At 37.6% G+C, this 15,994-nt stretch overlaps 1 protein-coding gene across 10 annotated transcripts in view; it reads left to right on the top strand.

Moving 5' to 3' along the window:
* Positions 1 to 15,994, top strand: part of dachd (dachshund d) — a 106,569-nt gene that overhangs the window by 49,256 nt on the left and 41,319 nt on the right. For 6 of the 10 annotated variants that reach the window (XM_079880821.1, XM_079880820.1, XM_079880819.1 and 3 more), the window contains exons 2-4: positions 2,094 to 2,209; positions 10,253 to 10,285; positions 10,988 to 11,149. In XM_079880821.1, coding sequence (XP_079736947.1) covers positions 2,094 to 2,209; positions 10,253 to 10,285; positions 10,988 to 11,149 — 311 coding nt within the window. The remainder of the gene's footprint in view (positions 1 to 2,093; positions 2,210 to 10,252; positions 10,286 to 10,987; positions 11,150 to 15,994) is intronic. The other 4 variants (XM_079880822.1, XM_079880815.1, XM_079880823.1 and 1 more) reach the window with 1 other exon arrangement.

Genomic DNA, 15,994 nt, shown 5'->3' with positions numbered 1-15,994 from the left:
TTGAAGCTTGACAGCCCCATTCCATGTTCACTTTCATTGTATGAAAAAGAGCAGCTTGAACATTCTGCCCAAAATATGAAAATTTAAGGGTTTGAAACAACATGAAGGTTAGAGCATAATGAGAGAATAATTCTTCTAAAATAACTAAAATTATTTTCAAGTTAAGAGATTAGCATAATAACTTCAAATAGAACAGCAATAAATAACTTGATCCATACCAATTATGAACAGAAGGGACACTGCGAAGATGAATTTGAAAGATTCCTAAAGATGAACCTAAAATAAGTGTGAAATCCCTTCTGGAACATTTATATGAGGTATGAAGAAGATGATGTCTCTATTTCTGTTGCGTGATGCGATGTGGAAATGATTCTGTCACATCTGAACAGGCTGATATGGTTCAAACTCCTTACAGTGTGAATGGCCCCAGGCCTGACTATATCGAGTGCTGCTCTTTCTCATGGCTAAAACTCTGAGCATGGAGTTTATGGCCTCTTCTGTTTTTAGTGTGCGAAGTAAAGAATTTCCGTTTCAATTTCATGCCTGTCAGGGATAAAACATGATAAAACGCAATGAAATGCAGCTCATCTGCTCAGTCTGTAAATTGACTAAACTGATGCACATGACAGAATTTGGTGGTACATGAATAAGTGAGTTTTTTGGCCTTGGTCATAGTGAACTCTTCTGTTTTTTTTTTTTTTTTTTTTTTTGGCCATGAAAATGAGGCCCTGTTTAGTCACTGGAAAAGCAGAGAACGAATCCTTGAGTTAATGAAGGTCTCTTTCAATCATGTCCTGATATGCCATTGTATTGCAAGTGCTGTGAAATATAGGCAATGCCCTGAAAATTAGCTTTTCTCTCTGGTAACAACCAAAAGCAGGAGCATTTATTTACTGTATTTATTTATTTATTTATCTACTTATTTATTAGTGATTATTAGCAATTATTTTAATTGTTAACATTAGGTGGCACATACAAATTGATTGATTGATTGATTGATTGATTGCTTCCTACAGTGTTTGATTTAATGATGAACATGAATGGAGGGTCTTGTGCATCAGTAACTAGGATGTGTGGTTGTCATTGAAACAATGCTAATAGGTTTGCATATATCAGTTGACCAACTCATCATATCTTTAATGCTTTTGGTATGTAGTTAGTTTTGAAAAAGTACAGAGGACAGAATCACTTTTTTTTTTGTAAAAAGTCATGAGAAACATCCCCATTGGCTAAAGCGCCCTTGGTAACAACCACAATTTTATTAGGGATGCTCTCTGTAAAGGAATATTTCTGTGAGATTACGCAAGCTACTTTTTTTTGTTATTGCCAAAATTAGAGTGGAAAAATGCATGGATGAACATAACGTTGTAATGTGTGAAAAATATCTGACAATCAGCTCGGAGGGTCGTTTTTTTTTTTCCCTCCGTCGGATTTGGCAATTGTTGCGGCATTAATCATTGTGTGATCTTGGTCACTCATTTCAAGTAATAAAAGTTTCAATCATCAACGCACAACAGGTCTGATTCACTCAGTCACACCAGCTTCCAGCTACGACTCCTATTAAATCAAGCAAGCAGAACGTTTCCTAAGGCAGCCTTTTTCTTTTTAATTTCCTAAAGAAACGTAGAATATCATTCATTACTAGAACTACACATATTTGGTTTTTAAAAGTCTCATAAATCAATAGTGGCCTGACTGCAATAATTATAACAAGTTAACATGTAATTTCCAGGCTGAAAGCCGCATGGCCGGATTTTAGCATATGCAAACGAGGTAATTCAAATAGTGTAGGGATATTAATACAGAAGGGCAGGTAACGAGGTGCGGGTCATGAATTATGCATCAAAAAGTGGTTGATCTTCAATAAAGGAAATGAATTCACTGTGTAATCTAATTAGTTATGGAAGTCTATTATGTCGAGCAGCAAAAAGCAACTGTCCTTGAAAAGGAATTTATTTACAGTACATGTTAGCTCTTCGGAATGGAATTGCGTTCTGGTCCGAATGTTAACGGCAACCTCTGTCCCTCACCCCTCCCCTTCTCTCTCCACTTCCCTCTTCCTCCCCCTTTCCGCCACTTCACTTCTGTTTTAGCTCAAGACCCGGGAGGCCTCCGAAACGGACCCAGAGTGTGACATCGCCGGAGAACCCTCACATCATGCCGCACTCTGTGCCAGGCCTCATGTCGCCGGGAATCATTCCCCCCACAGGTAACTCACGCAGACCACCTCCCACGCCCCGGCCCGTTCTCGTAGCGACCCGCTGCACATCCGTTAAATGGCACACTGCAAAATCTGACAGCCCTCACCCAAACTACCAGCCAGACCCATTGACCGTTCCCTTCGGCCCCCCTCCCTTCCCAGCAAGCCCCCCTGTGCAACCACAGCTCCAGAATAAATTGGAGTGGAGAGTTGTTCTCTTCCAGATTATTATAGTGGATGCTGCATTCTGCCTTGAGTGGATTTTAATTAGCCCGATTAAATCCACTTCACTGCTAAATGTACATAGGCCGTCGCGATGTTAAAGTAAGCTTATCGCCACAAGAATCAACAACAACCGTTTGTGCCTTCAGTTGGCCTGGAGCAACTCTTATGCTTTTGTTCTATTTATGGCTGGTTTTCATTGTAGCAGCTTTGAAGTCACTCATGAGAAAGAACCTGATTTACATATCGTGCTCTCGGTTGTTCTGCCATCTTTTAATAACACACATTCGGTTATGGTTCACTCCTTGTTAATGTACAGTTAACTTAAATCTCTCTTGTGGATTCTTGAGCAATGATTAAACACAAAGCCATATAGTTATCATTTTTAAACCAAACCATTTGTTTGTGTTATTATTATTTTTTCATTGCAAAGTACGATGTTTTCTGTCCTATAGGACCACTGATCTATATAGAATGACATTATATAGATCAGTGTATAGGACACATTATATTGCTGCCACACAACAAGCTAACAATAAATCTTCAGACAAGCACACTTCATGATGACTTTACATTTACAAGCATTTACTTTATCGAATGCAACTAAGCTATGCATTTTCTCTGTATGCGTGTTCCCTAGAAATATAACTTAATATTTGGACATTGTTAGCACTAACACTGACCAGTCATCTTATTTAATCATGTGGTAAGAATTATATAATGTTAGAACGGTAACTCTTTCCCCGCCATTGACGGAAATTTCCGTCATTCCGTGTTTTCACTGTTATATGGTAGGGGGCGCTATTACGCATCTTCTGAAAGAGTACTGAATATCCTAAATAAAACACATGTGAAGAAGAAGCAGAAACTAGCTATAGAATTTGTGAGCAGATGTATATGCAAAATCATCAACATTAAACAGCATAAAAATCAAAACTGACTTATATTACTGAATGAAATGTCGACACAGGAAGTACTGTGAAAGCTTTGGTGGTGTTAATGGACTCGATCTACTCCATCTATGTTTTGATCATCATTCTAGATGTAGTCTTTGACAAAAATGTGATTTTCTCAGCTTTTTGCTCAAAATGTTGCTTTTTTTATTAAACTTTCCCACATTCAAGTGTTGATAAAAAAGGATTGGATGAAGCTAGAATAAAATGTTTTTGATTTTGTTTAAAACCAGAGGATCTGTTCTTTCTTTTGACGTTTTGCATGTTTAAATATTCATACAACAAAATATTCTGGGGGCCATGAAACTTTTGTCAAAAAGATAATAAATGCCGGTGCTGGCTGGCAACTTTTTTCAAAAACGCTGGCGGGGAAAGAGTTAAGTGCACCTGGGAAACTCATACCTCTGTTTCAGCCACTGTTTCAGTCACGAATTCAAATCAGAAACATAACACGCAAAATAATAATTATATTGTTAACAATAAACCCAAATAATTACATCTGAACTACACTGAATTTAAAACTATGAAAATTACACATTTCTATGACTTATTCATACATTGTATCAAAATTTTTGTTACATAATGCAAACCCTGAATTGTGAATATTCTGTACGTTGATAAAAAAATTATTCATTATAATTCACTACAGACTTTCCAACTTTACGTGAAGGCACATAAATGAAAGTTATTATAAAGTGATATCTTTAATGAATTGTTAAGAAATATATTTAAATTATATTTAGTCTGTATTTTAATTTTAATTTACCAGCACATTTAAGTATGTCACAATGTAGTAGTGTATTTGTCCACCTCTCTTTTGCAACATCTCAAACACAACAATATTTATTAACAATATTTATAATTTTCAGCTTATACTGTAGCTCAAACAATAGAGCAATAGCGCTAGCAACACCAAAGTCATGGGTCCAGTTAACAGGGAATGCATTAAAACGTGTAACTTGAGTGTTGCTTTGAATATAAGTGTATATCAAATGCTTAAAATGTAAATGTAAAAACTTGAATCTACGAGGCACTAATCTAAAATAGTTTATGCACAAACCTAATTTATTTCCTGTATTTTATTTCTTTTGCATATGCAATCTGACTGAGGAGGAAACTATTGAAATTCCAAATTGGCAACAGAACTGGTCATCTTGAATGATGCCGCTGAAGCATTAGTGAAACATTCTGCTTGGGAAACTGCGTCCCTTTACAGTGTTCCTATGCAGTTTGGAAAAGTATGGAATTTGATTTGAGGAATTTCCAGACCTAAAAGTAGACCTAATGCCTTGAAATATGAAAAGCCCAATTTTGAACACTTTTTTTATAGACCCTTGAACTTGGCAAATGCCATCAGCCCATTTCGCGTCATGGTTTCTCCACCGCCACAGAGGATGTGTTAAATTGGACATTAGGCCTTGAGATGGCAGTAACGCACAAAGGAAATGGTTATAGTATATATAAAACAAAAAATTTTAATGCGTAAACATGCAAAAAATTCCTGTGCGCATGTGAATAGTTTCTCGAGGGCACAAAAAAGTTTCTCATGTGCATGCAAAAATCTGTATTTATTTATTTATTTATTTATTTATTTATTTATTATTATTTTTTAGTGGCTCTGTATGTTGTCATTTCGAGAAAATCAATGAAAAAAAAAAAACCCTGAGAAAATAAAAATATTTATAGATGACTTCTATATACCAAATATAAAGCTGAACACAATGCTGTATGAACCATTTATGTTAAATATGGTCTGAAAATCTACAGAGAGGTTTGAAAATGTGAGTCTGGAAAAGTATGGAATTTTGAAATGGAAAATGTGTAGGAACCCTCAACCCTGCCTTTATGTTTGAGTGAGGTCAGCCTATCAGTGTCTTGTTTAGAAACATGAACTTAAAGGCCAGTGGGAGAGCCCAGGATGAGTCTTTTCTTATTTAGTCCTGAGAAACCATTACAAAAACCCTTTGATATCAAGGCCTTTAAACCATGAGAGAGGCTCTGATCTTGACATTTTGGTTGAAACATCTGAAGAAAAGTAACATTTTATACAATCAAGTTTGTAAGGGTCTTCGGTTGTTTGATGAAGCGGCATACAATGAGTAGATGCAATAAGAATTGCTCGCATTCGGTTCTTGGATCCCAGTTATCTTGACCAGCACCAGGATTGGGAGAGCAAATGCATACAACAGCTCAATACAGCATGAAGTGGTCGTTTTTGTTGTTGTTGTTGATGTAACTTCATCATAAAAGAGTGTATTTGTAATGTTGGCAAATGTTCAGGGCCTTTGTGCACAATGCTGTTAACGCAGCACTTGAGATATTTTCCTTCCAGTTGCATTTAGCATCACAGTTACACTGCTAAAATAGGGCCATTTTTATCTCACTGTTGGTCTCAGATTACTGTTATATATTGACCAGAAATTACTCACCAGAAATATTGTATGAAATATAGATGAAATCTTACAGGTCATTTGCTCTGGGTTTGACAGAAATAAGAACCATGAAATGGATATATAATATGACATTATTTACATATACTACCATCCAAAAGTCTGTGGTAAGATTTTTTTTAAAAAGAACTTAATACATTCAGCAAGAATGTAATTTACTGACCGAAAGTGACAGTAAAACACTTATAATGTTACAAAAGGTTTCTATTTCAAATAAATGCTGTTATTTTAAAGTTTATATTCATCCTGAATTTTTTTTTTAATCACAGTTTTCTGAAAAATATAGCATAACTGTTTTCAACATTGATATTAATGAGAAAAGTTCTTGAAAAGGAAGTCATTATATTAGAATGAGTTCTGATAGATCATGTGACACTGAAGACTGGAGATACCAGGAAAAAAAAACATTTTAAAATATATTCAAATATAAAACATACATGTATTTGTGTATACAGTGTTTATATATATATATATATATATATATATATACTGTAGACACTTTGTCAAATGTACAGTGAACAATGTTTTACAGCTATTCAGGTAATGGCATCAGAGTATCATTCCATCAGTCTGTCATTAGGTGGACACAATCAACTAGAAATGCAGCAAGACTGGGAGAATAGACACAAAAAGAGGTTAATGAAACATGAGGCCTTCACGCAGATGCAAGATTACACTGTCATAAACAGATCAGTCAACTCTAATGTGACTCTCCTCAACCGAGTGTCGGCAGCTTATAATTGATGTGCTGTATTTGGCTCCAATGCAGACGGAACAATTCAGATGCATTAATTCACCCAGTCCTCATTGGCACAACCTCAGCTTTGTGTGTGCGATCGGTCCTCAATAGTCACTGAAACAGAGCTCATTTCTGCAAATATACTGAGTAAATAGTCACATTTAGCCTTGATCTCTATTAGGAGCGCGCACCATTGAGTCAGTAGATAAGCACTTTCTTATCATAAGCATGGCTAAGTCACTCTTTGTGTACTGATGTGAAGTTAATCTGATCCTAATTTAATTACACTATTAGTGGAAGGAGGCACATACATTTCTTATTTGTTATAAGAATGTTCTGACATTGAGCAGGTATGGGGCAGCCCGCATGTTAATTAATAATGAACATTCTGACAATATTCAGAGGCATGACAGCATTAAGCCAGTCTGCTGCTGGTTCCTTTGCATATTAATAGATCCTTCATTATTATTTAATATGACAGCTGCTCCAAGGGCTACGATCAGACCCCATCTCCATTATTTGCTGTTTTGTGCGCAGTATGACAGTACCAAGTGATTCTTTATTTGTCCCCTCCCCACGCCCCGTCTTGCGCCCCGTCTGCCCGCTCGTTCTCTTTTATGTTTGGCTGTTTATATGTGGCTGAAGAGATCCTTGTGTCTGTGAAAAAAAACAGACATGTGGGTCTGAATCTAAAGGTGACTTTCAAAAGTCGAAACATTGTGATCTGCTATTGGTGCTTGGCATACTAATGAATGCTAATTGAAGAAGGAGTGGGTTGCTCGTTGTGATGCTCAGACGTGCACGGGCACTATACGAGTGGACTTGTTGCTGATGTGAAGAACAGTTTGTGGATGGGTACTCTGATGTAGATGTTACAGTCAAACCCCCTTGTAGCCTATGATGGAAGTTATTTGTGATCTAATGAACTAAACTATCTCTCTGGAACAATAGTGAATGATAATGTAGAAGAGGACCCATAAACGTGAATACAGTTGCTCATGAATGCTTGTAGGTGTAGCAGTGGCTCTCAACTGGTTTATGACTGCTTCAGGACCCAGATTTGACATTTTACATCAAGTAGTAGCTCAGTGCAGTGCCAGAATGGTTTTTCCATAATAATATATTTCACAGTTGTTGTTTATGATTTTATGATTTTATTATCTAATTATATATTATCTCCAAAACATGGTTGGCACAAACCATGTTTATTCTCGCTGCGAGTAAACCCATATTTAATGTGGTTTGGGTTTCATCTAATTTTTACTTGTTGATTGTTTTTAAAGATTGAATGATTCATTCATTTTATTATTATTAATATTATTCAGTTTTTGACTGATACAATCAATTTGTCCTAAATTCTGAAGTTTAATTAGTCGTTTGCCTTTAACTACAGCATTTGACAAAACTATTTATTTTGCTATCATAACTATGTACAACAAATGTTTAGTAGCAGCATATGTTTTTTTTCCTTGCAGTCGTTGACTTTACCATTTTTGGGTCACAATCCACCAGCTGGGAGCCACTGGTCTATATTGTAATAGGCTAATTAAGCAGGAAATTGTGTTAAGCTGTTTATTGATAACATCCATACCTGCAGGACATTACGTATCACCATGTCCATTTTAGTTGATAAATGAATACGACGGATGTTTAATGCATTATTGAAGTGCTTAATTGTTGAAGTAAAAATTCTGGTAAAAGCAACTCAAGTGCCCGACTTTTCACACAAGCAACCAGAAGGCTTTTTTTTATTTTTATTTTTCTCCAGGTCTCTTCTACGCATACATCTCATTTAGAAAACAGTTGACTCTCTCCCATTAGACGCAAATGAAGATTGACCTTCGGTGCGACTGGAGGCCATATTTATTATGAGTGGAGGGGGGGAGGTAGATCCCCTCCGCAGCTGTAGGGCATGAATATACAACAGCAAACGAGAGCGGCCACTCCGACACAGTGTATACGATTCATCAATATGGTACTGATGTACTTTAAAATGCAAACAAGCCCAGAAAGCCGGTGGCATGCAGTGTTGCTCACACCATCTGCCTGTCTGCTGCTGGGGAGGCAAGGTGGCGTATTAAAGCCACATGTTCAGTATCTTTCTTTTTCCCGTTCTCTTCACGCTCAGGAATGGAGACAGTGGCCAAATGGCCGCAGCCGAGTCATGTCAGTGAAAGTGACACTTTAGTGATGATGAATTTGCCAATTGGCTTCCCTCATGTGGGGGAAAACGAAAGCCAAACTATGAGCGTGTCACTGATTGGTACATAAGAGGAGTTTTACATTTTAAATACCGACTGCATCTTTTTAATTAGTTTGCTAAAAAGCGATACATATAATGTCTGTCAATTTAGCGACAAATGACGAGCATATGTGTAATGATATGGAAAGAAAACATACAATTGTTGACTCGTGACGTAAAGTAATTTTTGTATCGCCTATTCAGTGTTTTATTTATCGACCACCTTTAATGTTGAGGATATTTTGGGGTTATTTTCTTCCATATTAATATGCAATTAATTGATTGGCATATCTTGAAATTAATTGGACTCATTTTAAATGAATTAAGAGGATAATAATCATTAAATATGCAGGATACAGATCTGTTTAAATGATGCATTAAATGTACATTGTCACGATATTTAATATTTTGTAGTGTCATGACGTTGCTCAGCCCCTATCCCAGAATCCACTTTGCCTCATAAATGAGGTTATTGTACTGTAACCATTTTCAATACACTGTACGTACAAAATGAGACTGCGTTCACAGGATTCACTGAACAGTGCTGGAAAAAAAGCTCAGCTTTGATTCATCCATTCACATCGTTTCATTAATCTTCATTCATGGATTCAAGGTCTCTTTCAAGGATCCTCCTTTTACTTTCTGCGAGTCTTTCAGGTGTTTTGTCATTGAAAAAGAGTAAATGACAGCGAGTCAGTTCTTTATCCAATCTCTCCATCTCCACTGTGCTCCTTTTAAACAAATCAAACAATGGGGGAAAAAAAATGTAATATTGCCACTGGAGCCAAAAGACTTTGAATTGCAGCGTTCCTCTTCATTCAGAGGGAATAACAATGGATTTGCCGTTTAATGTTCGTGTGTTTGAGATGTTACAGACATTTGTGTGTGTATGCGTGCATATTTAGGCGCGTCTTCTTCGGTTTCCCACTGTTACAGACTGTTTGTTTTCACTTTGTCGTACATCCCCACCCGTTTATTTACAAACAGAAACCATGGCAACATGTCAGTCCTGATATGTACTCCTGATTCCATCTGTCACCATCAAAGCTCAACGGCGTCATCTTTGCATTTAGAGAGAAAAAGAGATGGAAATCAGAGAAGACGTTCATGACAGTGAGGCTTCCAGCTGAAAATGTTGCATCAGTCCAATGGGGCCAGCTGTGTAATCAAAAACAGCAAAGCTACTGTCGGTGATGGGATGCAAATGATCTGCTCTAGTTAAGACGCAGTGCTAGACTGAGTTAGGCTAGTGATGGGAGAAAAGACTGTCAAACTGTTATAGAGCGAAAAGCAGTTTTCCCCCCTTCTTTCTGAGGTAAAGCCATACTCAAAGTAATGTGTGATTTCAAAAACATGAGTGTAAAATTGTTATTTTGCCTTATTACATAATGTATTGATATTGGATATTTAATTATGCATGTTTATTTCCTCTATTTTTACATTTAGATTACCTTTGCGGTCATTTGATGCTCACTAAAGGTAATATTTAAACACAATAGGATACATTTATGATGTTATCTTTAGCAAATCTCAAAATGAATATCGATTTTTATTTTATTTTATTTTTACATTTATTTTTTAGACACAATATTATAATACAGTACAGCCAAACATTTGGGGTCAGTACAATTTTTCTTCACAACTTTTATTCAGAAAAATACAGTGAAAATTATATTATTACAATTTAGAATAACTTTTTTTTATTTTGTTATATATACATGTAAATATAAATGTAATTTATTTCTGTGATGGCACAGCTGAATTTTCAGCAGCCATTATTCCAGTCTTTAGTGTCACATGATCCTTCAGAAATCATTCTAATATGCTGACTTTGTGCTCAATAAACATGTTAAAAACAGTTGTGATTAATTTTTTGTGGAAACATTTATATATATATAGAAAGTTCAAAAGAACAGCATTTATTTGAAATAAAAATATTTTCCTGCATTATAAATGTCTTTACTGTCACTTTTTATTCATTTAATGCATCAAATTTCAAATAGATTTTTTCCCCTTTAAAATTTGGAACGTGTTGTCCTCATGTTACTGTCTCTTATCCCCCTTGAAATTCCTGCACAATGTCTTTTCTAGAAGCATTTTTTGATCATACCTTTGTTTTAGGTCCATTTGAGCTGAACCCTTATGATGCAGTGACTCCATCTTTCTGTCCTCTATCTTCAGGTCTCACAGCCGCTGCTGCAGCCGCTGCGGCCGCCACCAATGCTGCCATTGCAGAGGCCATGAAGGTGAAGAAGATCAAACTGGAGGTGATGAGCAGCTACCATGGTAGCAACACCCAGCACGGGGCCGACTCAGAAAACGGAGACCTCAGCTCTAGTGTGGGTGAGTCACCATCCACCAGCAGCATGACTCACACTGAATGCAGGCCCTGTTAACAGCCGTCTCGCAACCCGTCACAAGTGGTCAGGCAAGACACATGGCTGTTTACACATGGGAGTAACATGCTTCACAAATGTGTTTTCTGCGACTGCTTGTGATCAGATTTTGAGGGGAGGGTCCCTTATTTAATACTAAATATTAATCCTAAAATATTAATAAAGTGGGAAAAAAGAAGAAATTTGTTTGATTTAACAATTTAACCAATTTAACCAACATGATCTGTCACTGCATGTTAATATGTTGGAGATGTTCTGTAAAGTCTTGTGCATGCATATGTATGTGCTTTCCAAATTTTCAACTAGAAGGTTATTTTCTTTTAAAGCCACATGTAGATACAATGTTTAAAATCCTTGTTTTGGCACGTTTTTTTGATTGGCACATGAGTTGGTGGGACTCATCAGGGCAGAATGCGATGTTGAATGCGATTGAGCATTCGCAAAGTGTTTTGGACCCCATTTACACCTTTATTTAGTGCTTGTCCACTCAGATGACCAGAAACTGACCAGAAGCGCTCAAAGCTTTCAATGTCAGTTTGAACAGGGTTTCAAATCAAACCCAAAGTTTATGACCCTAACCCAAAAATGAGTTGTTCCAAACCTGCATGAATGTCTTTCTTCTGCTGAACACAAAAGAAGATATTTTGAAGAATATGGGTAACCAAACAGTTGATGGGCCCCATTGACTTCCATGGTATATATATAAAAAAAAAAACTATTGAAGTCAATGGGGCCCATCAATTGTTTGGTTACTGACATTCTTCAAAATATCTTCTTTTGTGTTCAGCAGAAGAAAGAAATTAGGGTGAGTAAATGATGACTGAATTTTCATCACTTAAAGGGATAGTTCACCCAAAAATGAAAATTCTGTCATTATTTACTGACCCTCTTGTTGTTACAAACCTGTATGACTTTCTTTCTTCTTTGAAACACAAAAGAAGATATTTTGAAGAATTTAACTGTTTACATCAAAAGTCCACATTTTTCAGTAAGACAGTAAGAAAGTTTTTTTTTGTTTTTGTTTTGTTTGTTCGTTCCCTAAAAGAAAGTCAGGTTTACAGTTTTGGAATGACAATTTTGAGTGAACTATGCCTTTAAGAACAAACTGATCTGCTGTTATCAAACTAAACATAATTCATTCTATTTATCTATGAAAATTTCTTGAAAATATGTTCTTAAGCTCACTTAAATGCAGATCAAACGGCAAACCATACCAAATCTGGAAGAAAACTAGAAAGCTTTGTGTAATCTTGTTTTGAGCAGTCAGTTTGTTTGGTTGATTCCAAATTCATCATTAGCAGGTAATGCACTTTTAAAGTAGCTACACATCAAATGCATCCATGAGCACTTTATCCCAAAGCTAATAGCTATTAAGCGAGCCGCTAATTCAATTTGGTGAAGAAAATTAGTTTTGAATGTCCCCCGCTCCAATTAATCGTTTCTCAGATACATTCAGATTTTTTCCTCTCTCTCTTTGCAACATTACTTAAAGCCATTTTTTGTGGAAATTACACTGTTATATTAAACCACAAATCCATTACAAATGATTCAGTTACCATAATCCCAGAGCTGAACTGTGCGTGTGTAATTTCCATTGTGAATATCCACCCTGCGTCGAGGCTTTCCCAGCTGCATTTGACACTAGGAGTTTTGGCAAAACACGGTGCGCTCTAAGCAGATTTATCGAAAGGAAGCCGAGCGGAGCTGAGGTCATCTAACAGCGAACGGCGGCGGGGGGCCGCGAGGTCACCGAAATAAAGATAAATGCGAATCGGAATAGGCGAGGCTGCGGCAATGGGGCTAATAAGAAACTGTTTTTATCTTTTTACAATTTAAATTGTAACCTTGAGCATGCAGACTCCCTGAAGAATAATAATTCCAGGCCCAGCGGTGAGCGAAGGAGCCGAACTAGAGAGGCATTAGAAGCTCTGAGTGAAATATATGGCTGAGACGCCTCTCCGGCCCATCCACAATCAATTGGATTCTTTTACTTTAATATTTACTCGCAGCGATGAGATGCTAGTCTGCATGGTGATGAACAGTCTACCTCTGGCGTTTGAAGGTGACCTGTCACCGCGTATGGACAAATCTCTCGCTTGCAGAAATGTAGAAAATAAATCATTAAAGGCAGGCGGGCCTCTCATTCCGGGATTTAAATCACTCCCAGATTTATGATTTAAATTAATGCTCGGTTTGGTCAAAAGAACGGAGGCCGAGACAAATTATGTTTGGTACTGAAGCCATCCTAATATTGATTACTGGATGTCAGTGCAATCTCTTGTTTATATCAAGCACTCTCCTGTGACGGGGTGGCCAATAGGAGTCACCCGCATGATAAGAGGGCGAAATATAGCTGCTTCTATTCAGCCAGCCAGAGGGGAGAAACAAGCTCCTTTCAGCCTTTAATTGCAACATAAATTAGGTTTTTAAGTGAAATAGACAGTGTTTTCCATTCCCGTCTCCCAGCGAATTCCCTCACTGCTCCGGATCATTACTGCATTAAAACGGAAAGGTCATTTCGCCAGAGAGCCGAGAGAGTGATATCGCATCGGGGTGTTTTAAAAGAGTGCCAGAGAAAACACACAACTGTGAAAATAAACTCTTAGCTGTGGTGCTCTGCTGACTTCTGCCTTTCTGAGCCTCGTGATTGGCTCTAATGGTTTTGGGCTGTGAATGCCTATTATGTCCTGCTTATAGGCGCTTTTTGCAGCTGGAGTCCAGAGTCTGAAATCATTTGACAGATATAGGGATGACTTTAGAGCAGAGGAACTCAGTTAAACACTCTAGACTGGGGTGGACAATGTCATGAGCAGGAAGTGAGCATATTAAAACAGCTGCTCTTGCTATGAGGTTTTATTTAGAGACACTTGCTTACATGAAAGTGCAATTATTTTTCTAAATGTCACTAGGGGCAACACCACCGATAACAATAACAATAATAATCATCATCATCATCATACAAGTTATTATTATTAAGATATTAAGTGTGTTTGTGTGTGTTTTTTTATATCATTTATGAGGACACCAATTTGTATAAGGACATGGGTATTACACTGGTATTACAACGTAAACCTAGTTTATGAGGACATTTCCTGAGTCCTCGTAATTCAAATGGCTTAAAAAACATACTAAACAATGTTTTATTAAAAATGTAAAAATGCATAAAGTTTTCTTGGGTAGGGTTAGTGTAAGGGGATATAATATACAGTTTGTACAGTATAAAAAACATTACTCCTAATAATCAGTGTGTGTGTGTGTTTATTTGTTTTGTGAGTGGTGAAAAAGTGGCCACTGCAAGGGTATTCCCAGCATTGCAATGGTGTTGTTGATGGTTGCTTGGTAGTTGCTTCTACTTTTTTTAATATAAATACTCTATTCCTCCAATGATATATATTCTGATTGAGATTCTCAATTTAGAGCAGAATAGATTTAGTCTGAAGTAGAGACAGGCTGATATTAAGTGTGTGAAGGACATTGTACTCTTCTCCGGATTTGTTGATGTTGATGCAAATTGGATGGGCTAATGTTTCTTCTGCATTAAATATTCAGCTCAATAACTCTCGCCGGCTTGCATCACTATTATTAATTACAAAAACAGAGAGAAAAACAGTCAGCCAGTTAAAATTGGAGCCAAATAGCCAAACAGCCTAAGCGAGAGAGGAGGTGGTGAACGTGATTAAGCTTAGCGCTCGCTTCCCTTTTGATTCTTCCCCAGCATTTTTTCAAGGAGGTGGGGGGTTCCCTTCTCTTACAATGTGGATTGTTCCATTGACTCACAGGAAACGGCACAATTCAAGATCACAACCAAGCAAAACATGTGCCTGGAAGACAAGCAAACAGTGATCCGTTCTCTCGCATTGAATAGACCTGAACCAAAACCAACACCTGCCCTTTTCAGCATGATGAATTGTTTGATTTATTTTCATTCATTTTTATTTCTTTCTTTCCCGTGTTGTGACTCATGCATTTGCTGCCTTCAGGTTAAGAAATGGAAGGAGGTGAAAAGAATCCCTCTCTTGGTGGCCACTGGGTGCCATTTTGCATCTGATTCCTTGCCACGGCAACGTTAATGGACCTTAAATCCTCTCCGTAATTAGATGGGGGAATTGTGTGTATCACCAACCAGATGATGCTGCCATAATGAAATAAGCGACAAACTTTCAGGCATGTATGTGTGCACGTGCTTGTGTGGGTTTCTCTGATTTAGCGAGTTAGCGTGCTCAGACCTGGCCCAGATCTGGCGTTTAGCATTTTGGGGGACGTGGGGGAGCGCAAACCTGTCACGTCAGGGCTGGTGACAGGTGTCTATGTTAGGGACAGAATTGAAAGTGATGGGGGGAGATGATGGGTGGGCTTCCCACCATCGATGAGGTCAGGCCGCTAATTCCGCCAGGCTTCTTCTGGCAGAGGAGGCCAGCACTCAAGAGATGGATCTGTAGAGAGACCGCAGCTGTAAGCGTGGAGGAGCTAATTGGTCCTTATCTTGCTGTCCCATTCATCTTCATTTTTTACCAATTACCGAGCATTATCTGTGTTCTCGGTTGGATATGGGAGTTAATCCTTTTTGGTTAAGCTGCTAGTGCAGCTTGCAAATTTCCATTGGTGGAGCGGGTGAAAGAGTCAGAGCGAAAAAACAAACTCGGGAAACTTCTCATCATTGTACACAGGAAGGAATCGATTGGAAATGACATCACGGGAGGGAAAGGAAAAAAAACAGCGGGGAGGAGGGGAATCAATTATTGGTGTTATAATTCAAGCTCTTGTTTGCAAACGTTGCAGTGCCATTGATTAA

The sequence above is a fragment of the Squalius cephalus genome (genome assembly GCF_949319135.1).
Source record: "Squalius cephalus genome assembly, chromosome: 9".
Taxonomy (NCBI): domain Eukaryota; kingdom Metazoa; phylum Chordata; class Actinopteri; order Cypriniformes; family Leuciscidae; genus Squalius; species Squalius cephalus.
This window is presented reverse-complemented; position numbering and strand designations above follow the sequence as displayed.